At 41.4% G+C, this 25,912-nt stretch overlaps 1 protein-coding gene across 4 annotated transcripts in view; it reads right to left on the minus strand.

The window, feature by feature from the left end:
- The window catches only part of yeats2 (YEATS domain containing 2), a 173,507-nt gene that overhangs the window by 114,853 nt on the left and 32,742 nt on the right, over positions 1-25,912 (minus strand). For 3 of the 4 annotated variants that reach the window (XM_072255690.1, XM_072255692.1, XM_072255689.1), the window contains 3 exons: positions 14,271-14,516; positions 13,067-13,225; positions 9,780-9,877 (listed from right to left, as the gene is read on the minus strand). In XM_072255690.1, coding sequence (XP_072111791.1) covers positions 9,780-9,877; positions 13,067-13,225; positions 14,271-14,516 — 503 coding nt within the window. The remainder of the gene's footprint in view (positions 1-9,779; positions 9,878-13,066; positions 13,226-14,270; positions 14,517-25,912) is intronic. The other variant, XM_072255691.1, reaches the window with a different exon arrangement.

Here is a 25,912-nt window from a genome sequence, read left to right on the forward strand (position 1 = left end):
CCAGAGGACATGGGTTTAGGGTGAGGGGGGAAAAGTTTAAAGGGAACATTAGGGGGGGCTTCTTCACACAGAGAGTGGTGGGAGCATGGAATGTGCTGCCAGACGAGGTGGTAAATGCGGGTTCTTTTTTAACATTTAAGAATAGATTGGACAGATACATGGATGGGAGGTGTATGGAGGGATATGGTCCGTGTGCAGGTCAGTGGGACTAGGCAGAAAATGGTTCGGCACAGCCAAGAAGGGCCAAAAGGCCTGTTTCTGTGCTGTAGTTTCTATGGTTTACCTATTAGTCAAATTATTTGACTAATAGAATTTGCCCTGGACCCCATGGGTTCTGACCTCTGAATCAGTCTCCCACACTGGGTCTCGTCAAAAAGCCTTACCAAAAGTTGCCTACACTAATGAGACTGACTGACCTATAATTATCTACTTTATTCAAGTTGCTGTTAAATAAAGATTGCTATCCTCCAGTCGTCTGATATTGTACCCATTACTAACAGGGATGTAAAATTAAATTGTAAGGGCCTCAGCAATCTTTTTCCTTGCCTGCATAGCAGGCCTGGGATTTAATCACCTTTATGATTCCCAAGACATCTGGCATTTTTCTACTGCTGATGCATTAGAACATCATCAGCTTTTGCCCTGAACTCTCTCTCAGGCAATAGAAGTGAGAAGTATTCGCATAGGACATTGCCCAGATTCAAGCACACTTATGGTCTCTAAGGGGACTGACTCCTTCCCTGGTTACTCAGTTTCTCTTAAGATACTTGATTGTGAAGCCCTGGACTTCGCAATCTTTCTACATATGATATTTTATAGTCTTTTTTTATACTTCTAATTTGCTTGCTGTTAGTTTGTACAGAAACTTGCAGGAATGAAACCAATATTAAAAATTACTAGCAGAATAAGACTCAATTTTATTATCACTGACTTGATGTGAAATTAGTTGTTTGTGGCAGCAGTGCAATACATAAAAAAATTACTATATGTTACAATAAGAAAAAACATATATATAAATAGTGAAAAAAAGGAGCAAAATAGTGGTGCAGTGCTCAGGGATCATTCGGAAATCTGATTGCTGAGTGGAAGAACTTGTTCCTAAAACGTCAAGTGTGCATCTTCAGGCTCCTGTGGTACTCCTTTCTGATGGTAGTAATGAGAAGGTGGTGAGGGTATTAAAGATGGATTGCTGCCTTTTGAAGATGTCCTCGATGTTGGGGTAGCTACTGCCATGATGGAGCCTATGCTTTGAAGCCTCCACACCAGGCAAAACCAAATTTATTCCTTCTTCTTTCTTGACAATATAAAGAAGTCAACACTGAATAATGTTAACGCAACCAACTCATTTGGTGGTCTAAATTCTACATTATAGGGGAATTTGAAATCACATTCATCAGTAATGTGCGCTGTAAATTAGATGAAATTCCTGAGTGACATGTGGGGCAATGAGATTAACACTCATGTAAAGCTGAGTGAATTAGTGATTGGATGTATTCCCAGACACTGATTATTGCCTCGATTATGTTAGTTTCTGTTGGGTTAAACCACAGAGAATGGTCAAGTGGTATTTTGTAACAAATCAGGAACAAATTACTTTTAAACAAGAAACTTAAAGCATGAAACAATCCAAAGTACTTCATAATCGATTACTAATTTTGCAAGGTAAATACTTAAAAATGGAAAATACAGTGTCTAACTTATGCATGGTGAGTAATAACTAATGTTTTAGTAACCTGGGTTGAGAAATGTTGCCAAATACATTTAAATTATGATATTCACACTCTCAGGTGCCTCCAAGTACATTCCAACCAATTAAGTACTTCTTAAATATATTTGTTATAATGCAGGAATATTGTTGAGCACAGTAGGAGAACTCTCCTGTTTTTATAATCAATTAAATATTTGAAATATTCTGTCATTTACATCAATCAAAGGATTTAAGATTAACGCCTACTTTATTTCATTAATCCCAGAGGCCCATCAGCAGCGGGAGCACAGGACTTCGAGGAGGTTACTTGCAGGTCGGCAAAGCTTGTATGAAAGGAGAGCTTCGTGGGCGTTCGGACATTCCGGAGGCACAATCAGCAGCGGGAACAGGGCACAATGCGAAGTTCATAAAAGTACAGAAAGGACAAGTGGGGCGGCCATTGTGAGAGTAGGTGCGTCAGGCTTTGACTTAGGAGGCTTCGACCAGAAGAGGTTAAGGCCAAAATAACAGTTCAGAAGATTTGGTCTTGGTTGTCCATTGTACACTGCAGGCAGGATGGCAGATATGACAGTGGAATGCTCCTCCTGTAGGATGTGGGAATTCATGAAACTTAATAGTCTCCCTGATGACTACACCTGCCAGAAGTGCAGCCAACTCCAGCTCATAAAAGACCGCATTAAGGAGCCAGAGCTGGAGTTGGATGAACCTAGTATCATCCGGGAGGCACAGCAATGATAGATATGATTTTGGGCAGGTGGTTACACCCAGAGTGCAGAATTTGGGGAGTGGATGGGTGAACACCGAGAGAGGTAAAGGGAGAAAGAAATCAGTGCAGGGTCCCCCTGTGGCCATTCTCCTCAGCAACAGGTATACCCCTTTGGATACTGCTGTGGGGGATGACCTATCTGGGCAAGGCAGCAGCAGCCAGACCAGAGCGTCAGATGTGTAGGGTGAAGTCAGGTGGAGCAACAGTCATAGGAGACTCAATAGTTAGGGAGACAGATAGGAGATTCTGCGGCTGCAAAAGAGATGCCAGGATAATGTGTTGCCTCCCAGGTGTTAGGGTCCAGGATGTCTCTGAGCGGTTGCAGAATATTCTTGCAGGGGAGGGTGAGCGGCCAGAGGTTGTGGTACATGTTGGTATCAATGACATAGGCAGGAGAGGGGTAGAGCTCCTGCCCGGCAAGTTGAGGGAGTTAGGAAGGTGGCTGAAGAGCAGGACTTCCAAGGTGGTAATCTCCAGATTACTCCCAGTGCCACGAGCTAGTGAAGGTCAGAACAGGAAGGTAGCGCAGATGAATGAGTGGCTGAGGAGATATGCAGGGGGCAGCATTTCAAGTTCTTGGATCACTGGGACCTTTTCTGGGGAAGGGGTGAACCTGTACAAGTGGGACGGGTTCCACCTGAACTGGAGAGGAACCAATATCTTGGGAGGAAGGTTTACTAATGCTATTAGGGTGGGTTTCAACTAGATTTGCAGGGGGGTAGGGACTGAAGTGAAGGGGCAGAGGATGGGGTGGTTGGTGAACAAGTAGACACAGCTTGTAGGGAGTTTGTGAGGAAGGATAGGCAGATGATAGAGCAAAGGTGCACTCAGCTGGATGGTTTGAGATGTGTCTATTTTAATGAAAGGAGTATCATAAACAGACAGATGAACTCAGTACTCACCAGTGAAAAGGATCTTGACAATTGTGGGGGTAACTTAGCGGACTGAAACGCTTGAGAGTACAGTATAGACATTAAGAAAGAGAATGTGCTGGAGCTGTTGAAAGGTACTAAGTTAGATAAGTCGCCGGGACTGGACGAGATATACCCCAGGTTACTGTGGGAAGCAAGGGAGGAGATTGCTGAGCCTCTGGCAATGATCTTTGCATTATCAATAGAGACGACAGAAGTACCAGATGATTGGAAGGTTGTAAATGTTGTTTCCTTGTTCAAGAAACAGCATAGAGATAACCCAGAAAATTATAGACCAGTGAGTCTTACTTCAGTGGCGGGCAAGTTGTTGGAGAGGATCCTGAGAGGCAGGATTTACGAGCATTTGGAGATATAATCTGACTAGGGATAATCAGCATAGCTTTGTCAAGGGCAGGTCGTGCCTTACGAGCCTAATTGAATTTCTTGATGTAACAAAACACCTTGATGAAGGTAGAGCAGTGGATGTATTGTATATGGATTTCAGTAAGGCAATTGATTAGATTCCCCATTCAAGGCTCATTCAGAAAGTAATGAAGCATGGGATCAAAGGAGACCTTGCTTTGTGGATCCAGAACTGGCTTACCCACAGAAGGCAAAGGGTGGTTGCAGATGGTTTGTATTCTGCATGGAAGTCGGTGACCAGTAGTGTTTTGCCGGGATCAGTTCTGGGACACCTCCTCTTTGTGATTTTTATAAATGACCTGGATGAGGAAGTAGAAGGGTGGGCTAGTAAGTTGCTGATAACACAAAAGCTGGGGGTGTTGTGGATAGTCTGGAGGGTTGTCAGAGGTTACAGCCGGACATAGATAGGATGCAGAACTGGGCTGAGAAGTGGCAGATGGAGTTCAACCCAGATAAGTGTGAAGTGGTACATTTCAGTAGGTCAAATTTGAAAACAGAATATAATAGAAACATAGACATAGAAACATAGAAAATAGGTGCAGGAGTAGGACATTCGGCCCTTCGAGCCTGCACCGCCATTCAGTATGATCATGGCTGATCATCCAATTCAGAACCCTGTACCAGCCTTCCTTCCATACCCTCTCATCCCTTTAGCCACAAGGGCCATATCTAACTCCCTCATTAATGGTAAGACTTCTGGCAGTATGGAAGATCAGCAAGATCTTGGAGTCTGTGTCCACAGGACACTCAAAGCTGCTGCGCAGATTGACAGTGCTGTTAAGAAGGCGTATGGTGTGATGGTCTTCATCAACCATGGGACGAGTTCAAGAGCCATGAAGTAATGTTAAAGCTATATAAGTTCTTAGTTAGATGCCACTCAGACCATTGTGTTCATTTCTGGTCCGCTCACTACAGGAAGCATGTGGATAATATGGACAGAATGCACAGAAGGTTTAGAAGGATGTTGCCTGGATTGGAGAGCATGGCTTAAGAGTATAGGGTGAGTGAACTTGGCCTTTTCTCCTTGGAGAGAGGGAGGGTGAGAGGTGACCTGGGTGTATAAGATGATGAGAAGCATTGATCGTGTGGGTAGCTAGAGGCTTTTTCCCAGGGCTGAAATGGCTAACATGAGGGGGTATAGTTTTAAGGTGCTCGGATGTAGGGACAAGGGGGATGTCAGAGGTAAGTTGTGTTTTTTCTTTTACAGAGTGGTGGGTGCGTGGAATACACTGCTGGCAACGGTGGTGGAGGCAGATACAACAGGGTCTTTTAAGAGACCCTTAGATAGGTACGTGGAGCTCAGAAAAATAGAGGGCTATGTGGTAGGGAAATTCTAGGCAGTTTCTAGAGTAGGTTACATGGTCAGCACAACATTGTGAGCCGAACGGCCTGTAATGTGCTACAGGTTTCTATGTTCTAAACCCCTTGAAGAGCACTCAATTCAAAAAGTCATACAAAAATTTCAAGATATTAAAGATGGGAAATCTGAAATATGTCAAATTACTGGAAATTTCTTGCAGATGATACGAAGACTGGTGGAGGGGTAGGTAGTGTTGAGGAAACAGGTAGGATGCAGAATTACTTACACAGATTAGAAGAATGGACAAGAAAGTAACAAATGAAATACAATGTTGGAAAATGCATGGTCATGCACTTTGGTAGTGGAAATGTGTGGCCTATTTTCTAAACGGGAAGAAAATCCAAAAATCAGAGATGCAAAGGTACTTGGCAGTCCTTGTGCAGAACACCCTAAAGGTTAACTTGCAGGTCAAGTCGGTGGTGAGGAAGGCAAATGCCACGTTAGCATTCATTTTAAGAGGTCTATAATACAAGAGCAAGAATGTGATGTTGAGGCTTTATAAGGCACTGGTGAGGCCTCACCTTGAGTACTGCAAGCAGTTTTGGGCTCTTTGTCTTAGAAAAGATGTGCTGGCATTGGAGAGGGTTGAGAGGAGGTTCACAAGGATGATTCCAGGAATGAAAGGGTTATCATACGAGGAACGTTTGATGGTTCTGGGTCTGTACTCGCTGGAATTCAGAAGGATGGGGTGGAGGGGATCTCATTGAAACCTTTCAAATGTTGAAAGGCCTAGACAGAGTAATGTGAAAAAGATGTTTCCCATGGTGGGAGAGTCTAAGACAAGAGGGCACACGGGCGCCCTTTCAAAACAGAAATGCAGAGAAATTTCTTTAGCCAAAGGTTGGTGAATTTGTGGAATTTATTGCCACATGCAGCTGTGGAGGCAAAGTCGTTGGGTGTATTTAAGGCAGAGATTGATAGGTTCTTGATTGGACATGGCATCAAAGGTTACGGGGAGAAGGCCAAGAACTGGGGTTGAGGAGGAGAAAAAAAAAGTATCAGCAGTGATTGAATGGCAGAGCAGATTCATGGGCCAAATGGCCCAATTATGCTCCTATGTCTTATGAAATGATTTTCCTGAATAATAGCTCTGGGTTAAAGATAACTTGCTTCTACTATAGTTCTGTGGATTCTAAAGTGACTAATGCATCCCATGTGTGATTGATAGTTGAGACAGGTAGAGCTTGTTAGGTATGTGAGTAGTATGATTGCATTATTAGACATTCCTTCTGCTGCTTGTGCTTGTGCTTGACTTGATGATATTCCTCATCAGAAATAGGAATTTATCATTCGAACTCTTTCACAGAAACATCAACTTGGTTTCTCTTTTTTTCAACAGATGCTGCCTGACTTGCTGAGTGTTTCCAGCATCTTCAGTTCTTATTTTAGGTATCTAGTATTTTCAGATTTCTGATTTTTACCCCTTCTCTGTCCTCCGTGTCGTGCACTGTATTGGTGAAGCTGAAAGTGGAAGTGGGGACATAAGACACAAAAGGTACTGCAGATGCTGGAAATCTAGAGCAACAGACACACGCACACAATATGCTGGAGGAGCTCAGCAGGTCAGACAGCATCTCTGCATCGGAATAAACAGTTGATGTTTTGACCTGAGGCTCTTCATCATGACATGAAGGGTCTTGGCCCAAAATGTCAACTGTTTATTCCCACCCATAGCACGTTGTGTGCTGAGGAACAGAACTTCATCTTCTGACAAGGCATATTATATCATCTCAGATTCAGTGAGTTCAACAATTTCAGACAGTGAGTGCTTGCAGTATCTTCTGTTTCTAAACACGCATGATACTGATTCACTTATACCTCCTCCAGCCCAACACTATATTGCCTTCCTTTCTCCATTCTCACATTGAAATGAATTGCCATTTAATCTCCCCTATATTCCACCTCTTTACATTAGAAAGTTTTTGATAAGAGCGGGCCATTTGGCCCAACAAAGCTTGCCAAATTCCTAGTCACATAACTATCCAGTGATTTGAAAATCTCTAAAATACTACTCTCAACTACACAACTAGGTAGTTTGTTCCATGTTTGTCCACAACTCACTGTGTAAAGAAATGCTACCTGATGTTAGTCTGATATCTCCCTTTAACCAGTCTCCACCTACGGCACCGTGAACTTGATGATTGATAAATTTTGAAGTAGCAACTGGTATCCACCGTACTATCCCCTTAATGATTTTGAATACTTCTACCATGTCTCCATCTCTTTTACGTCTACTTAGGCTAAAAAGATTTAATTCTATCAATCTTTCTTTACAAGCCTTTCTCCTTCTCTCTTTTCGTTCTATTTGCATCTTAATTTGCAATTTTTCCACGTTCTGATGAAATATTAACTGTTTCCCTCTCACAGATAACGCCTAACTTGCTGAGTATTTTCAAAATGTTCTAGATTGTGTTTCTGAAATATTTTGCCACTTCAAAAGTAACTCCCCTGTAGGGAAGTTCTTAAGATATGAAATGTACTAGTGACTGATCAAGTGGTGCCTGCATGCTACATTTCTTTGGTCGGCATCTTCTGGATAGATCATGAAATCATCTTTTCCACTTCTTTTATGCCTTTTACGTTTGTTTCTCATTTTGAATGTGATTCTGGAACCGCTGAAGCCTGTATTTTGCAGTTTGGAGATCGTTTGGGTGCTTTAGCGCTTTGCAGTCTCTGAGAGGATTCCAGAAAGAAGGCAGTGTGAGCAAACCTCGTGGCGAGAAGTCTGCAGAATAGCGCGTGAGCCGATGTTTGACCCCTTTTCACCGGTTAAAGCAGTAAGGGTGATTGAAACATCAAGGCGAGTGCAGAAGTTTGGAGATTGTTTCAGTGTTCTCACACTTGCAGTCTCTGAGGATTCCTGGAGGCAAAGGCAGCATACACAAGCCAATTTGTGGCTCCATTTTGCCGATTAAAGCTCCCATCATTTGTCAATTAAAGTGACAAGGGAGATTGAAACATCAAAACAAGTGCAGAGGGTGAGCGCTGGCTGTTTGTCTTTTGATCGGTTGTCCTGTACTGGAGAGGGGAGAGCCTGCCACTGCTGAGAGTGTTTTCTGCGTTTTAGATTTGGACTTTGGACTATAGACTCTTTTGTTCCGTCTTGTAGTTTTTATATTCTGTGTTTTTTTGTATGGGGATGTGGTTAGGGGTTGATAATCTTTCTTGGCTTCATGGCTACCCAGAGAGTTGAAGAATTTCAGAGTTGTATACTTTGATAATAAATGAACTTTTTAATGTAAATTCTCTTTCTGCAGTTTACTTGCCACAGCTGTTTCTTACCTCCTCTTTTGCCTTTTTAAATATTATATAGAAATAGAAAGAAAACATGTCACCTCAGATTCAAGTATCATTTATAATTAGTAAGAGTACCTTGTTTCTGAAACAGGAATCTCCAGTACAGATACAAGATAGCAATCTTTGACAGTTAACCTAACTTATATCTCCAAGAAAGTACAGTAACACTCCCAATAATCCAAAACCTTTGGACTCTGATACTACCGGGCCAGCAGAATTTCCAGACTATTATATATCACTCCTTTTAATATCCAAACAAACTCTTATTTCACATTTTTCTATGCATTACACAGAAGTATAATGGATATTTCAGTGAACCGAGTGAGCTTAGAGGCACCTCTCCAGATCCAGTTCCAGCTGCAAACCTGCCCACGTTCCTGAATCCTGGTATTCCAGACCCCACCCCCAGCTCTAGTCACAGACCTGGCCCACAGGCTGGAGCCTGGAGTCAAAGCTCCTTCCCCTCCACCCTGGCTCTGGCCACATACTCCATGGACTTGGGGCCCACCACACACAGTCTGGATGAACAAATCACCTAGATGCTGAGACATCAAGATTTCTGAAGAATGGTTGTGGGATAATTGGTATTTCACTGTATATAGTCAGAGGTTTCCCAAACACATTTAGCTGCATATAGATTTCTCTAAACGTGTTTGTGAACTTGCATTTTGCACAGATTGATATGATCACATATGGTTACATTTTGTTGTTAAGGTCATAGAATTATACAATGCAGAAGGCAGACATTTGGCATACCATGCCTGAGTTAATCCTGTAAGGTACTGTCCATTTCAATTGGTCTCTCCTCATAGATCTGCAAATCAAATACATATCCAAATCCTTTTTGAAATTTAAAATAAAGATTTTTCTACAATGCTTCCAAGCTTTGTATCATAAATTTCATACGTTTTGAAAAATAATAACTACTGCTCTGTGTTGTTTTCCCATTTATTTTAAATCTGTGTTTTCTCGTTGCTAGCCCGCCTATCACTGGTAATAGTTTCCAATTGTCATCAGAACCATTCAACTTTGGGGCAGGCATGGGCCACACAACACTAGTAGGAAACAATAAAGGTTACTGCCTCCTTATGAAATAATCAGGATTTCTTCACTGGTCACTGATCAGCCACAGACACTGCTCAAAGCAAATCTTTAGCTTTGGTATCCAACTCAGACAAGAAAAACACTGATTTCTGGTACTCATAACCTTCAACATCACTGTTCCTTCCAGAAAGAGTTGACTTAGAATGGGATGTAGTAGAACGTACCCTGGCAATTCAACAAAGCCATTTTTAAGGCAGCAGAGAAACTTACCTTTACAGCTGTTGCAATGAAGCTGCTGCCATGGATTTTAGGGATGGGTGAATGTGCACCTTGTGAAGTGCCTGTCTGCTTGGCTGTGGGACTCCCTGCTTTAAACAAAAAGATAAATAAATCAACCTGAATTTGAAAATAAACTACTGGACAAAGTTGATAATAAATGTACTTTGAAAAGTATGTATACATTATGCAAACTTGAGGTTTGTCTCCTAACAGGCAACACTGAAACAAAGAAACCCAAAAGAACCCATGAAAAAGACAAGTAAAAACCCCAATGTGCAGTGAAAAAAAAGAAAAACAAATCAAATCATGCAAACAATAACCACAAGCAAATAGCGTTCTGAACAGAGGTCCACAAACAGTCCAAGACCCATACTTCAGTGCAAAGCCAAATAAATGTCGTGTCAAAAGTAAGACTTTTTCCTTGGTGGCTTTAAAGAATTTGTAAGTAGGGAGGCTACCAGAGTCAGTTAATTATTGCACTTTACTACAAAGTCAGTAAAATCTTCCTATTTGCATATTGAGGAGTCAGAGTCCTACAAAAAATATTTTCTTAGATAGCTTTCTTTTTTTGCTCTTGCCTATTTTGAAAGTGCATATTTGCTGACCTCTATTTCACCATTTTAAATTAATAAGGTAATCTATGTTAAATCATCAAGATTCAAATCACTGTGCTCTCCCTGCCACCCCTCCAGAATACCAATATTTGCAGTACATTTCTGTTATCTTCACATGCCTGAGTGTGCTGTCTTTTGGCAGATTACAGCAACTCTGTATTTCGTTCCTCAATGTTGCTTCTTGCAGCAAGCAATAGAATTATGAAATGCACCCAGGAAGGGTTAAATGTTTCGAACAACAACTTACCAAACACAGCCATCTATATCTAGAATTGCATTTAGCCCTGGTCTCTTGCTAGTTCTATGTACAGCTCTTTTAAAAAGCTGATACAAGCACATTTGATTTTAAGGTTCTTTGAATTACCATCCCCGATGGCCTTCATGCCAGATTTCCTTTCTTTCTTTTTAAATCTTTTTATTAATTTTCCAAAATTATAACAATATTGATACAGAGAGATTGGAGTAATCTTATTGTTGATAAACATGTACAAAAAAGATTTCAAATAATACAAGTGTAATAGACCTCCAAACTCTTAATATAGTTAATCATAGAGAAAAAAGAAATAAGAAGGAAAAAAAATACAAAGAAACCACCCCCCCCAAAAAAAAACAAAAAACTAAATACTAAACCCAAAAAAAAGCAAACGAAACGAGGCTGGACCAATATCTTAAATCGAATACGTTCAATAATGTCGTCAACTCCGCTCCTTTATTCATATATCTTAAGTTAATAAGAAGGATTCGGAAAGGTCAAATTACATCATATGAAAATGTTGAATATATGGTTTCCAAGTCTCTTCAAACTTAACCAAAGGATCAAAAATGTCACTTCTGATTTTTTCTAAATTTAAACATGATATAGTTTGGGAAAACCATTGAAATGTGGTAGGAGGGTTGGTCTCCTTCCAGTTCAATAAAATGGATCTTCTGGCCACCAAAGTAACAAATGTGATCATCCGACAGGCTGAAGAGGATAAAAATCTATGTTCTGTCACTGGCAAATGAAAATTGCTGTAATAGGATGGGGTTGTAAGTCAAAACACAAAACTGTTGAGATAATATCAAAAATATCTTTCCAGAATTGTTCCAAAAGAGGGCAGGACCTAAACATATGAGTTAAGGAAGCCACCTCAGAATGACATCTGTCACAAAGCCAGATTTTATTCTCATTTTAGACAGGCACAGGTGTGGGAACTTGAAGGATTCTCAAACATTCTGATTCTATCAAGTGGTTAGTGGCACAGCTTGAAGAGCTGCTACCTTACACTATAACAACCACGATTTAATCCTGATCTCCGGTGCAGTATAGCCTTTGCACATTCGCCCTGCAACTGCAGGGTGAGCTCCAGTGCTCCTCATTTCCTCTCATATTTCAGAGACGTAGTTGGTAGAATAATTAGTCACTGTAAATTGCCCCTTATGAGTGATAGAATCAGGAATAGATGCTGGGAATGTGGTGAAAATTTTTTTAAAAATTTGCTTTAGAGTTACCAGTTGTCTGATGGTTGGCTTAGACCTGCCCATGAACGTGCCTGTCAAAAAGTTCCAAAATTTCCTTACAGGAGATACTGAGAACACTAACAAAGTGGAACCATGTACCAAACATGTGGTGAGAGGCTGTGAATGGAGCAACAAACTTGTCTTTAAACATGTATTTGGTTATGTTGTCAAAAGAAAATATATTTCAGGTCACTGACCCCTGGAAATAGTTGTTTTGTAGATCTGGCTCTCTGCAAAAATGCACTGACCTAGAAAATGTCAACAATGTGGAATACCAGATCCCCACTCAGTTACTCAGTTAGTGGAATAGGGTATATGTGCTTTGAAGCTTGAATTTGAGTACTTTGGCTGAAATTGAAAATAAAAGCCCACTTCATTTGAGTTACAGATCCTTGTACTAAGACAATAGGTCATAGTAACATTCTTAATGTGATAATCTCTTTGGGTATATTTAAGGCAGAGATTGATAGGTTCTTGATTTGACACAGCATCAAAGGTTATGGAGAGAAGGCCGAGGAATGGGGCTGAGGAGGGGAAAAAAGGATCAACCATGATTGAATGCCAGAGCAGATTCAATGGACCAAATTGCCTAATTCTGCTCCTATGTCTTACGGTCTTATGGTTTAAAATGCTCTTTAGAATTAGCCACGCCTCAAGCCAAACTAAAGCTGCAGACTGAAAAAACAGAGTTAAGTTTAAAAAATACCTAATTATGTCGATTTAATCTTCTCTCACTAGACAGTGCCGTAACTTACCAATAACCTGCTTAGTGACACCCATCTCCATCCCTCTTTTTAACCTTGATCCCAACCTGAGGAAAAGGATTTGAAATCCACAGGCAGTGATAAAAGATCATTCCCATCTTTCCATTCTTATCCTTGAAATGGAGCCAGAATTTGGAGAACTATTGGATCAAGGAAAATCTTATTTAATTAAACTGATTAAACTCATTTATCCCAATTCTAGTCCCAGGTCATGGCTATAGGAAACCTGCTTTATTATTCACTTTCTCTTCATTATGTCATAAGAGTGAATGTTTCACTTAACAGCAGTACATATGCAATCATGCATATGTGTATATTTTACTGGGTACATAGAAATAGTGAATGGAGGCGCAGAAAAATACATGATACTAACATTGGTGCATGTGATTATTGCCCATACCTGTATTTGATGTTGGCACTCCAATTACTTGTCCAGGCTTGTCCACGATAATGTAGGGATTACTAATGACAGAGACTGATGATCCTTGCTTCATGTGGACAGGAGTTGAAGATGGTGTGCGTGGCAAAGGAGAGTGACATGGTGTGGAGATCGGGGATCCTGCAGTAGCATGAAACAACTAGTGCATTTGAAAACATTTTCACATTCAATATAATTAGATCAATTCCAAATTATCATCATAATAATGTTTGTACAAGATTGCTGTGAGAAAAGTGGTTGTTGCAATGACTTATGAAGTTACTTAATTGGCTTTAAAACAATCTGAACTGCCTGAAATAATGGAAAATGATAATAGATCATTCCCATCTTTCCATTCTTTCTTATTCATTACTTATTGCCATTTTCCTATTTTCATTATTATTCTCAGACTTATTAATTTTTTAATGTATTCACGTTTAGGGGTGTGGATATATTTATTTCCCTGCAGTAGGCATTGGGGAGCTGCCTTCCTGAAATATAGTCATTTTTCTGATGAAACTTTTAATTTTTTCCATTATTTCAGTCTCATCATCAATTAGTTTCCCAACATTTCTATCCTGAAAAACATATTTCCAGTCTTTCCACTGTTCCATCCTCACAATCATTCCTGTCCTCACTTCCATTCCCATTGTTTCATTAACAATTCCAAATAATTTCCAACTTATATCCATAATATCCTATCTATTTCATCTTCATTATGTCTATTATTTCACCCATAGAATCATTCCTTCCCTTCCAGCATCCCCATTCTTTTTAATGTCCCATACTTTATATCATTTGTATCCACTCCAACCAAATCAACCCGTTATTTCCATTCTTCCATTATAATTTCATTCATTTTACCTGTCAGTTTTAGTTAAAACAATTATATACAGAAGCCACTGATGGTCCAAATCAGCTGTTTGGATTGTAGTTAAGACAGGGAGGGAAAATACGACAGAATTACTTAATTCCCTTTCACCTCCTCATTCCATTTAATTCCATAAAAAGCTATATTCTCCTTTACTCAATTTTGATGAAAGGGTCAAAGCAACTCTAGCTTGTCCACATTTTTCATTTATAATCAGATTACTCTGAAAACATTTTCTCACATTTGCTATGCCTCAGGTTTACTTTTCCAGTATTTTTTTTAGATATAGCATTTCAATATTAGGAGCGTGCATACCTGACACAATTTTGCAGCTCATTGTTATGGGTTGGAACGACTTTCCTGGAGAATCGGCAGGACTAGGAAGCTGTTCTTGAGGAACAATTTTGCAGCTGGCTGTGATTGGTTGGAAAGCTGAGTTGCCATGTGACCCAAATGTCACCTTCTGGGTGGCCACTGGCCTGGTTGGTGTGCGTTCCAGGGAAGAATGTCCCATGTGAACGCTGGAACTCGCCTCATTTTTGACAGGGAGTTCCAACTTAACTGAAAAAAAAATTTAAAACTGTAAACGATTTTCATTTCCTCTTGAGAAATGAGTGTTAAGAATCTTCTATTTTCTTCAAACGTAAGATGACGACATCCAGCCCATCAAGTTCACAAAGCATCCCCATCATTCCAATTCTACCAACTATTTTCCCGCAACCTGTTTTCTCCAATCAACTTCTTCCTGCCACCCATCTATACCAGAGATAATTTACATCAGTTAACCAACCAACCAGTATGTCTTTGGGATATGGGAGGACACCAGAGTGGTTGGAGGAAACCCACATGGTAACATACAAAATGTTCAAACTCCACACAATAAGTAGGATCCCACCCAGGTGGCTGGAACTGTACAATGGCAACATTAGCGTTGTCCCATCATACTGTACTGTTTTCCAGAATGTTCTCAGTGCCAATTTGTAAACAATTCTGACCTTTTGAATTCACACAAAATTGTTGACACGGAATGAGATTACAAAAAACCCACACCACAGGTGAATAAAACTCAGCTCTGTTTCATTTAATGATCAACTTTCATTCTTCTCAACTCCCGGGAATATACAGCAAAAACAAACAAAATGCTGGAGGAACTCCAAATGAAGAGCCTCGAACCAAAACCAAGACTCTGCATTTCCCTCCACTGAAGCTGCCTGAGGAGTTCCTTTAGTTTGTGTTCCAGATTCCAACCTCTGCAGTCTTTTACGAGTCCAGAGAATATAGGACTCTCCTCTTCAATTGCAATAGACAACTCATTTTGTTCCAACATCAATCTAATATAACTTTGCGGCACTGCCTTCAAAGGTAAGCATGTCATTTGTGAATTACAGGGACCCAGACTGCTGGTGTGGACTCCCCAAAGTCCTGCACAGATGTACAGCATAATTCTAAGGTTATATTTCTTCTCCCTAGAAGAAATAAATCAAATCCTTTAATCATCAGAATGATACCTATTAGATCACTCTCTGATCTTTACCCCAAGGCTTATTCCTAAGAACTTAAGTCTATTACAGGTGGCCCCCGTTTTCCAAACGTTCGTTTTATGACAGCTTGCTGTTACGAAAGACCTACATTAGGTTACCTGTTTTCGCTAACCGAAGAGTGTCTTCACTTTTACGAAAAAAGGCAGCGCGCGCCCTGAGCAGCCAAGCTCCTCCCCCGGAACTACATTCTAGCCGCCATAGCTTAAACACATGTCTGTGAGCATCTGTGCTTCATCTCGATTTATTTTGTGCATCCATTAGCAAGATGAGTTCTAAGGTTACCGGAAAAGCCTAAGAGAGCTTGTAAGGGTGTTACGCTTAGCATAAAACTGGACGTAATTAAGTGTTTTGATCGTGGTCAATGAAGTAAGGACATTGTCCACGCAACGAACTTGCCTGCGTCCCCATTTGCACTATTTACAGGCAGAGAGAAAGAATCTTGAAAGCTGCCAATATTACTATTGGTTCTGCTCGTAGCAAAGTAGTCCCTTTTAGTCGGCATCCAGTAATGGATAAAATGGAAAGTTTATTGCTTGAGTGGATTGATAGGTGTACAAAGAGTGATGTTCCGTTAAGTTATCTTACACTTAAGGAGAAATCAGTCAGTCTTTTTAATAAGCTGAAACAGAAAGCACTGGATGATGGTGATGAAAGTGTTGCAAAAGTGGAATTTAAAACTAGTCACAGGTGGTTTGATCGGTTTCTGAGGCAAGGGCAGCTTCATAGTTTAACGTTTAATGGAGAGAGTGCTTCAGCTGATACTGAAGCTGCCGAAAAGTTTCCAGCAGAACTGAAGAAAATAATTACAGAACGTGGTTATTCGTATAAGCAAGTGTTTAACTGTGATGAAACTGCAATTTATTGGAAAAAATTGCCAAGCAAGACATTTATTTCGATAGAAGAAAAGCAGGCTAAAGGACACAAGGCATCGAGGGACAGGTTTACCCTAACGCCTATTATTAACGTCACTGGTGATGCTGTCCTTAAGCCTCTACTAGTGTACCATTCAGAAAATCCGAGGGCACTTAAAGGCATTGATAAGAATACACTTTCTGTTGTGTTCCGTTCACATCCAAGCGGTTGGAATACCTAAGTGATTTTTTCTAAGTACATGAGTGAATACGTTAGTCCTTTTGTTGAAAAATACTGTAGAGAAGATAACCTCGATAATAGGTGCCTTGTGATTGTCAATAATTGTGCTGCTCATCTGCCTGCCATTACTGAGTATGGCGGTAACATTCGTGTTGCGTTTTTACTGCCGAATACGACATCGTTACTGCAGCCATGCGACCCAGGCCTAATAGCCACAATTAAGGCTTACTATACGCAAAATGTGATGTGTTTTATTGTAAATGCTATTGACAGAGAGGGCAACTCCGAAGCGTCTTTGTGAGAGATCTGGAAAGAATACAATTTAAAATTGGCAATTGCCAACCTTTGGAGATGCCTTCGATAGGCTAGCAGTCTTGATGAGAAATAGCGTTTGGAGGAAACTGCGTCCCGAAGCAGTGCATGATTTTAAAGGCTTTGAACCATCAACAATAAATATGGCAATAGTGACTTTGGCTAAGGAGGCTGGGTGTGTGGAAGTTGACGAAGATGATGTTGAAGAGGTTTTGGCATCCCATGACTAACAACTGACAGATGAAGAGCGGATATGCAATTGCAAGAGGAAAGGATACGAATCCAAACCAAACGCAGTAGCAAACGGCCCGGAAGTGAAGTCGTCCAGGAATTGAATGTGAAGCACTTGCGTGAGATTTTCGCTGCGATTTACAGCGCTGCAATTATTGCAGAAAAGTATGACTTTAATTTTGAAAGGGCACGTAGGTTTAGGGCATATTTGCAGGATGGTTTGAGTGCTTACAAAGAACTGTATGATAGAAAAATGCTTGAGGCTAAGCAGTCAAGCATAATGTCATTTTTCAAGCCCCTTCCACATCAGCCACAGCAGACGACGAACCTTGACCTTCGACATCGAGGCAGGCAGACATAGAAGACATTAGTGACTAGTCTCCTGTACCTTCCACCACCACAACCTCAGCCTAACACACCATCATCGGTGTGTTCGCTGTCTTCCCAATTCCGATAAGTAAAGCTACACTGTACATACATTACTTCTACTTTATATAGGCTGTGTATTTTTGTGTGTTATTTGGTATGATTTGGTAGGTTATTTTTCAGGTCTGGGAACACACAAAACTTTTTCCAATATAAATAAAAGACATTTTTGCAAAAGTGGAATTTAAAGGTAGCCATGGGTGGTTTGATCGGTTTTTGAGGCGATGGCAGCTTCACAGCTTAAAGATTACTGGAGAGAGTGCTTCCGCGAGATTTTTGCTACGCTTGACCGTGCTGCAATGATTGCAGAGAAGTATTCCTACTTTATATAGGCTGTGTATTTATCATATCATTCCTGCTTTCACAATACATTAGTGTTATTTTAGGTTTTATGTGCTACTTGGTATGATTTGGTAGGTTATTTTTTTGGGTCTGGGAACACTCAAAAATTTTTCCCATAAAAATTCATGGTAATTGCTTCTTCGCTTTACACTATTTCGGCTTACCAACGTTTTCACAGGAACACTCTATCTTCGGATAGCGGGGCAACCTGTATCCAGAGTACGTTAAACAAAAAAAAATCGTAATTTAATATCTCAGCCTGCACGGAAGTGGATCCTGGCCAAAGCAGAAGGTAAAAATTGCAAATGATCTGAAGGTCAACACCCTTATAAAAGGAAAATTTTTGTATCAAACAGCACCCTTCTCTCAGCTCTTCCTTGTGTCTACTTTCCCATCTGGGCACAGAATCAAAGTTTATAAATTCAGACAGTAAAAAAACATCTTAATTAGATTAGAAATTCCATTCTACCTCTGGTATTTAACCAACCTACTTCCAAAGGAACCACAGACTGAATGCAGCAAGTGGAATTGGGCAACAGCCATGTCCAAAAGTAACACAACACCAGAGAGGAGATTCCGTAATTTGCATACACTTGGGAGCAGTGGATCAACCTGTTAGGTCTCTTTATCTCTCACATATGCCATTTGTGTATCCCAGTCTGATCTAAAACTGTGTAAACTATCTCAATATTTGGTTTGAGTGGGTACCAAAATGTCCATGAGAAAAACACAGCAGAGAAAAGGGATTCCCAGCTTACAGAATGCGCACCAAACATCAGCCACCTACTTTTACACATAGAAACATAGAAACATAGAAAATAGGTGCAGGAGTAGGCCATTCGGCCCTTCGAGCCTGCACCGCTATTTATTATGATCATGGCTGATCATCCAACTCAGAACACCGCCCCAGCCTTCCCTCCATACCCCCTGACCCCCGTAGCCACAAGGGCCATATCTAACTCCCTCTTAAATATAGCCAATGAACTGGCCTCAACTGTTTCCTGTGGCAGAGAATTCCACAGATTCACCACTCTCTGTGTGAAGAAGTTTTTCTTAATCTCGGTCCTAAAAGGCTTCCCCTCTATCCTCAAACTGTGGCCCCTCGTTCTGGACTTCCCCAACATCGGGAACAATCTTCCTGCATCTAGCCTGTCCAATCCCTTTAGGATCTTATACGTTTCAATCAGATCCCCCCTCAATCTTCTAAATTCCAACGAGTACAAGCCCAGTTCATCCTGTCTTTCTTCATATGAAAGTCCTGCCATCCCAGGAATCAATCTGCTGAACTTTCTTTGTACTCCCTCTATGGCAAGGATGTCTTTCCTCAGATTAGGGGACCAAAACTGCACACAATACTCCAGGTGTGGTCTCACCAAGGCCTTGTACAACTGCAGTAGTACCTCCCTGCTCCTGTACTCGAATCCTCTCGCTATAAATGCCAGCATACCATTCGCCTTTTTCACCGCCTGCTGTACCTGCATGCCCACTTTCAACGACTGGTGTATAATGACACCCAGGTCTCGTTGCACCTCCCCTTTTCCTAATCGGCCACCATTCAGATAATAATCTGTTTTCCTATTTTTGCCACCAAAGTGGATAACTTCACATTTATCCACATTAAATTGCATCCGCCATGAATTTGCCCACTCACCCAACCTATCCAAGTCACCCTGCATCCTCTTAGCATCCTCCTCACAGCTAACACTGCCACCCAGCTTCGTGTCATCCGCAAACTTGGAGATGCTGCATTTAATTCCCTCATCCAAGTCATTAATATATATTGTAAACAACTGGGGTCCCAGCACTGAGCCTTGCGGTACCCCACTAGTCACCGCCTGCCATTCTGAAAAGGTCCCGTTTATTCCTACTCTTTGCTTCCTGTCTGCTAACCAACTCTCCACCCACACCAATACCTTACCCCCAATACCGTGTGCTTTAAGTGTGCACACTAATCTCCTGTATGGGACCTTGTCAAAAGCCTTCTGAAAATCCAAATATACCACATCCACTGGTTCTCACCTATCCACTCTACTAGTTACATCCTCAAAAAATTCTATGAGATTCGTCAGACATGATTTTCCTTTCACAAATCCATGCTTACTTTGTCCGATCATTTCACCGCTTTCCAAATGTGCTGTTATCACATCCTTGATAACTGACTCCAGCAGTTTCCCCACCACCGACGTTAGGCTAACCGGTCTATAATTCCCCGGTTTCTCTCTCCCTCCTTTTTTAAAAAGTGGAGTTACATTAGCCACCCTCCAATCCTCAGGAACTAGTCCAGAATCTAACGAGTTTTGAAAAATTATCACTAATGCATCCACTATTTCTTGGGCTACTTCCTTAAGCACTCTGGGATGCAGACCATCTGGCCCTGGGGATTTATCTGCCTTCAATCCCTTCAATTTACCTAACACCACTTCCCTACTAACATGTATTTCGCTCAGTTCCTCCATCTCACTGGACCCTCTGTCCCCTACTATTTCTGGAAGATTATTTATGTCCTCCATAGTGAAGACAGAACCAAAGTAATTATTCAATTGGTCTGCCATGTCCTTGCTCCCCATAATCAATTCACCTGTTTCTGTCTGCAGGGGACCTACATTTGTCTTTACCAGTCTTTTCCTTTTTACATATCTATAAAAGCTTTTACAGTCCGTTTTTATGTTCCCTGCCAGTTTTCTCTCATAATCTTTTTTCCCCTTCCTAATTAAGCCCTTTGTCCTCCTCTGCTGAACTCTGAATTTCTCCCAGTCCTCAGGTGAGCCACTTTCTCTGGCTAATTTGTATGCTTCTTCTTTGGAATTGATACTATCCCTAATTTCTCTTGTCAGCCACGGGTGCACTACCTTCCTTGATTTATTCTTTTGCCAAACTGGGATGAACAATTGTTGTAGTTCATCCATGCAACCTTTAAATGCTTGCCATTGCATATCCACCGTCAATCCTTTAAGTGTCATTTGCCAGTCTATCTTAGCTAACTCACGTCTCATACCTTCAAAGTTACCCCTCTTTAAGTTCAGAACCTTTGTTTCTGAATTAACTATGTCACTCTCCATCTTAATGAAGAATTCCACCATATTATGGTCACTCTTACCCAAGGGGCCTCTCACGACAAGATTGCTAATTAACCCTTCCTCATTGCTCAAAACCCAGTCCAGAATAACCTGCTCTCTAGTTGGTTCCTCGACATGTTGGTTCAAAAAACCATCCCGCATACATTCCAAGAAATCCTCTTCCTCAGCACCTTTACCAATTTGGTTCACCCAATCTACATGTAGATTGAAGTCACCCATTATAACTGCTGTTCTTTTATTGCACACATTTCTAATTTCCTGTTTAATACCATCTCCGACCTCACTACTACTGTTAGGTGGCCTGTACACAACTCCCACCAGCGTCTTCTGCCCCTTAGTGTTATGCAGCTCTACCCATATCGATTCCACATCTTCCCGGTTTATGTCCTTCCTTTCTATTGCGTTAATCTCTTCTTTAACCAGCAACGCCACCCCACCTCCCCTTCCTTCATGTCTATCCCTCCTGAATATTGAATATCCCTGAACGTTGAGCTCCCATCGCTGGTCACCCTGGAGCCATGTCTCTGTGATCCCAACTATATCATAATCATTAATAACAATCTGCACTTTCAATTCATCCACCTTATTACGAATGCTCCTTGCATTGACACACAAAGCCTTCAGGCGCTCTTTTACAACTCTCTTAGCCCTTATACAATTATGCTGAAAACCTGCATACTATTCTCCTCAAATTCTTGTCAATACCACCCTCACCCCTTCCAGATTATACCAATCTTCCAAGCACTATGGGCAATTTTCAGTCTACCAGATTACATGTTTGTGGAAAACGGGAGGAAACTGAGAGAAGGTGCAGACTCCACAGACAGCACAGGAGGTAAAGATCAAACCAGGGTCTCTGGAACATGAGCAGCTGCTCTAGGAGCTGCATCACTGAACTGCCCATGTGCCCCTATTTCCAGTTTATCACTGAACTTGAATCAGTGGCTTGTTTGCAGTTTATATATGTGTATGACCTGATTTCTGGGATATACACATGTACATATGACATTCTACTTGTTTCAGGGTCTGTACGTACATGATTCCATGCGTGTTGCAGTGTCTGTGTATTTCCATTCACTTACCAGGTTTGGAATGGAGATGTACATGTGTGGCAACACATCTGGTTTGAGTTTACAGTATATGCAATTCCATAATTCCATATCAAAGTTTGGTTAATGGGCAGTTTACTAACTGACACTCTCCAGTAAACTGAACTTTGAGAGAACAGCTAGGCCAAAACTCAAGAGCACCCTGGGCAGTACAAGTACAGTGCCTCAGGAGCACCCAGGCCAAAATCAGGGCAACACTTAGGGAGCCCCAGCTGTTGTGCATCACAGATCTTTCTTGTTCCTTACTTGGTTATGCTGATTATCAGTTCATTGATGAATATATTGGAATACTGTCTTTCATTTCCCTTATTCAGTTAGGCTAGTAGAGCTACCACCTCACAATGTCACAGACCCTGATCAATTCTGCCCTGGGGTGCTGTCTCTGCAGAGTTTGCATGCTCTCTCTGCGATCACACGAGTTTCCTGAGTGCTCCTTACTGAACCCTCCCCCACCACCCCACATCCAAAGACACGAGAGTTGGTAAGTTACTTAGACATTCTAAATTACCCCTGCATGTAGGTGAGTGGTGCATTCCACATGGAGTTGATGAGAAAGTGGGAGAATAGTCAGCATGGCTTTGTCAAAGGCAGGCCGTGCCTTTCTAGCCTGACCAAATTTTTTTGAGGATGTGACTAAACACATTGATGAAGGTAGAGCCGTAGATGTAGTGTATGTGGATTTCAGCAAGGCATTTGATAAGGTACCCCATGCAACTCTTATTGAAAAAGTAAGGAGGCACGGGATCCAAGGGGACATTGCCTTGTGGATCCAGAATTGGCTTGCCCAGAGGAGGCAAAGAGTGGTTGTGGACAGGTCATATTCTGCATGGAGGCCGGTGACCAGCAGTGTGCCTCAGGGATCTGTTGTGGGACCCCTTACTCTTTGTGATTTTTATAAAAGACCTGGATGAGGAAGTGGAGCGATGGGTTAGTAAATTTGCTGATGACACAAAGGTTGGGTGTGTTGTGGATAGTGTGGAGGGCTGTCAGAGGTTACAGCGGGACATCGATAGCATGCAAAACTGGGCTGAGAAGTGGCAGACGGAGTTCAACCCAGATAAGCGTGAAGTGGTTCATTTTGGTAGGTCAAATATGATGGCAGAATGTAGTATTAATGGTAAGGCTCTTGGCAGTGTGGAGGATCAGAGGGATCTTGGGGTCCGAGTCCATAGGACACTCAAAGCTGTTACACAGGTTGACTCTGTGGTTAAGGAGGCATACGGTGCATGGGCCTTCATCAATCATGGGATTGAGATTAAGAGCTGAGAGGTAATATTGCAGCTGTATAGGACCCTGGTCAGACCTCACTTGGAGTATTGTGCTCAATTCTGTTGTGCCTCACTATAGGAAGGACGTGGAAACCATAGAAAGGGTGCAGAGGAGATTTACAAGGACGTTGCCTGGATTGGGGAGCATGCCTTATGAGAATAGGTAGAGTGAACTTGGCCTTTTCTCCTTGGAGCGAAGGGGAATGAGAAGTGACTTGATAGAGGTGTACAAGATAATGAGAGGCATTGATCGTGTGGGTAGTCAGAGGCATTTCCTCAGGCAAAATTTTCTCTATTAGAAAAATAGAGGGCTGTGGTAACGCCTAGGTAGTTGTAAGGTAGGGAGATGTTCAGCACAGCTTTGTGGGCTGAAGGGCCTGTATTGTGCTGTATGTTTTCTATGTTTCTATGTTTTTAATAGAAAATGGAGTTAATACAAAATTAAAGAGTAGACAGGCATGTATTCATTTGGCCTGGTTCCTTGTATCTCTCTCTGACTCACATCAATCGTAGGGAAAACTACTGGAAAAAAAATCCTAAGGGACAGGATAATGTTAACTTGGAAAGCGAGGGACTGTTTAATGGGCAACAACATTCTTTTGTGCAGGGGAAACCATGTCTCACAAATTTGAGTTTTTTGAGGACACAAACAAAAAATTGATCAAGACAGTAGTAAATGTGGTTTATTTGGACTTTAATAGGGCTTTACACAAGTGGTAGGGCACATGAACCAAAAGAATGTTGTCAAAATGGATACAAAAGGTGGCTTGATAATAGGAGGCAGAGGGTAGTAGTCAAGGAACATTTTTCTAACTTGAAGTCTGTAACCAGTACTGCGCTGTATTGGAACTTGTTTGTCATATGTAATGATTTGGACAAGAATGTAAGTGTACAGTACTGAATGGTAAATCTGCTAATGACACAAAACTGGTGAAGTAGTAGGGAGTAAGGAAGGTTATGAAAGGATGCAGAGGGTAATAGATCAGTGGCAGATGGAATTTAATCCAAATTAATGTGAGGTAATGCACCCTGTGTCATCAATTAGTAACAGGACACATACAGGGACCTCAGGTGTGTTGATGTACAGTGAGTCCTTGCAGTACAAGTTAATAGGTCCCTGAAAATTGACACAAAGATGGGTAGGGTAGGCAGCATTTTGTATGCATGCCCAATACAGTGATCCTGGGAAAGAAAGGGTTAACATGTGAGGCGCTCGTGATGGCTCTGTGACTGTACTTGCTAGAGTTTAGAAGAATGAGGAAGGATCTCAATAAAACCTACTAAATATTGAAAGGCCTGAACAGAGTGGGCTTGGACAGAATGCTTCTTATATCGGGAGCGTATAGAACCAGAGGGCACAGTCTGAGAATACAAGGACATCCCTTTTGTCGGAGGATGGTGAAGCTGTGGAATTCGTAGCCTTAGACAGCTATTGAGGCCAGTCATTGGGTATATTTAAAGTGGAGGTTGATAGGCTCTTTATTAGTAATGGCGTCAAAGGTTCTGGGGAGAAGGCAGGAGAATGAGCTTGTGAGAGGGGTAGTAAATAATGGGAGCTCAACATTCAGAGGTATTCGATATTCAGGAGGGATAGACATGAAAGAAAAGAAGGTGGGGTAGCATTGCTGGTTAGAGAGGAGATTAACACAATAGAAAGGAAGGACATTAGCCAGGAGGATGTGGAATCGATATGGGTAGAGCTGCATAACACTAAGGGGCAGAAAATGCTGGTGGGAATTGTGTACAGGCCACCTAACAGTAGTAGTGAGGTTGGGGATGGCATTAAACAGGAAATTAGAAATGCATGCAATAAAGGAACAGCAGTTATAATGGGTGACTTCAATCTACATATAGATTGGGTGAACCAAATTGGTAAGGGTGCTGAGGAAGAGGATTTCTTGGAATGTATGCGGGATGGTTTTCTGAACCAACCTGTCGAGGAACCAACTAGACAGCAGGCCATTCTAGACTGGGTATTGAGCAACGAGGAAGGGTTAGTTAGCAATTTTGTCGTGCAAGGTCCCTTGGGTAAGAGTGACCATAATATGGTGGAATTCTTCATTAAGATGGAGAGTGACATAGTTAATTCAGAAACAAAGGTTCTGAACTTAAAGAAGGGTAACTTTGAAGGTATGAGACATGAATTAGCTAAGATAGACTGGCAAATGATACTTAAAGGTTGACAGTGGTTATGTCATCACTTAAAGATTGCATGGATGAACTACAACAATTGTTCAACCCGGTTTGGCAAAAGAATAAACCAAGGAAGGTAGTGCACCCATGGCTGACAAGGGAAATTAGGGATAGTATCAATTCCAAAGAAGAAACTTACAAACTAGCCAGAAAAAGCAGCACAACTGAGGACTGGGAGAAATTCAGAGTTCAGCAGAGGAGGACAAAGGGCTTAATTAGGAAAGGGAAAAAAGATTATGAGAGAAAGCTGGCAGGGAACATAAAAACTGACTGTAAAAGCTATTATAGGTATGTGAAAAGAAAAAGATTGGTTAAGACAAATGTAGGTCCCTTACAGTCAGAAACAAGTGAATTGATCATGGGGAA

The sequence above is a fragment of the Mobula birostris genome, chromosome 4 (genome assembly GCF_030028105.1).
Source record: "Mobula birostris isolate sMobBir1 chromosome 4, sMobBir1.hap1, whole genome shotgun sequence".
Classification (NCBI taxonomy): domain Eukaryota; kingdom Metazoa; phylum Chordata; class Chondrichthyes; order Myliobatiformes; family Myliobatidae; genus Mobula; species Mobula birostris.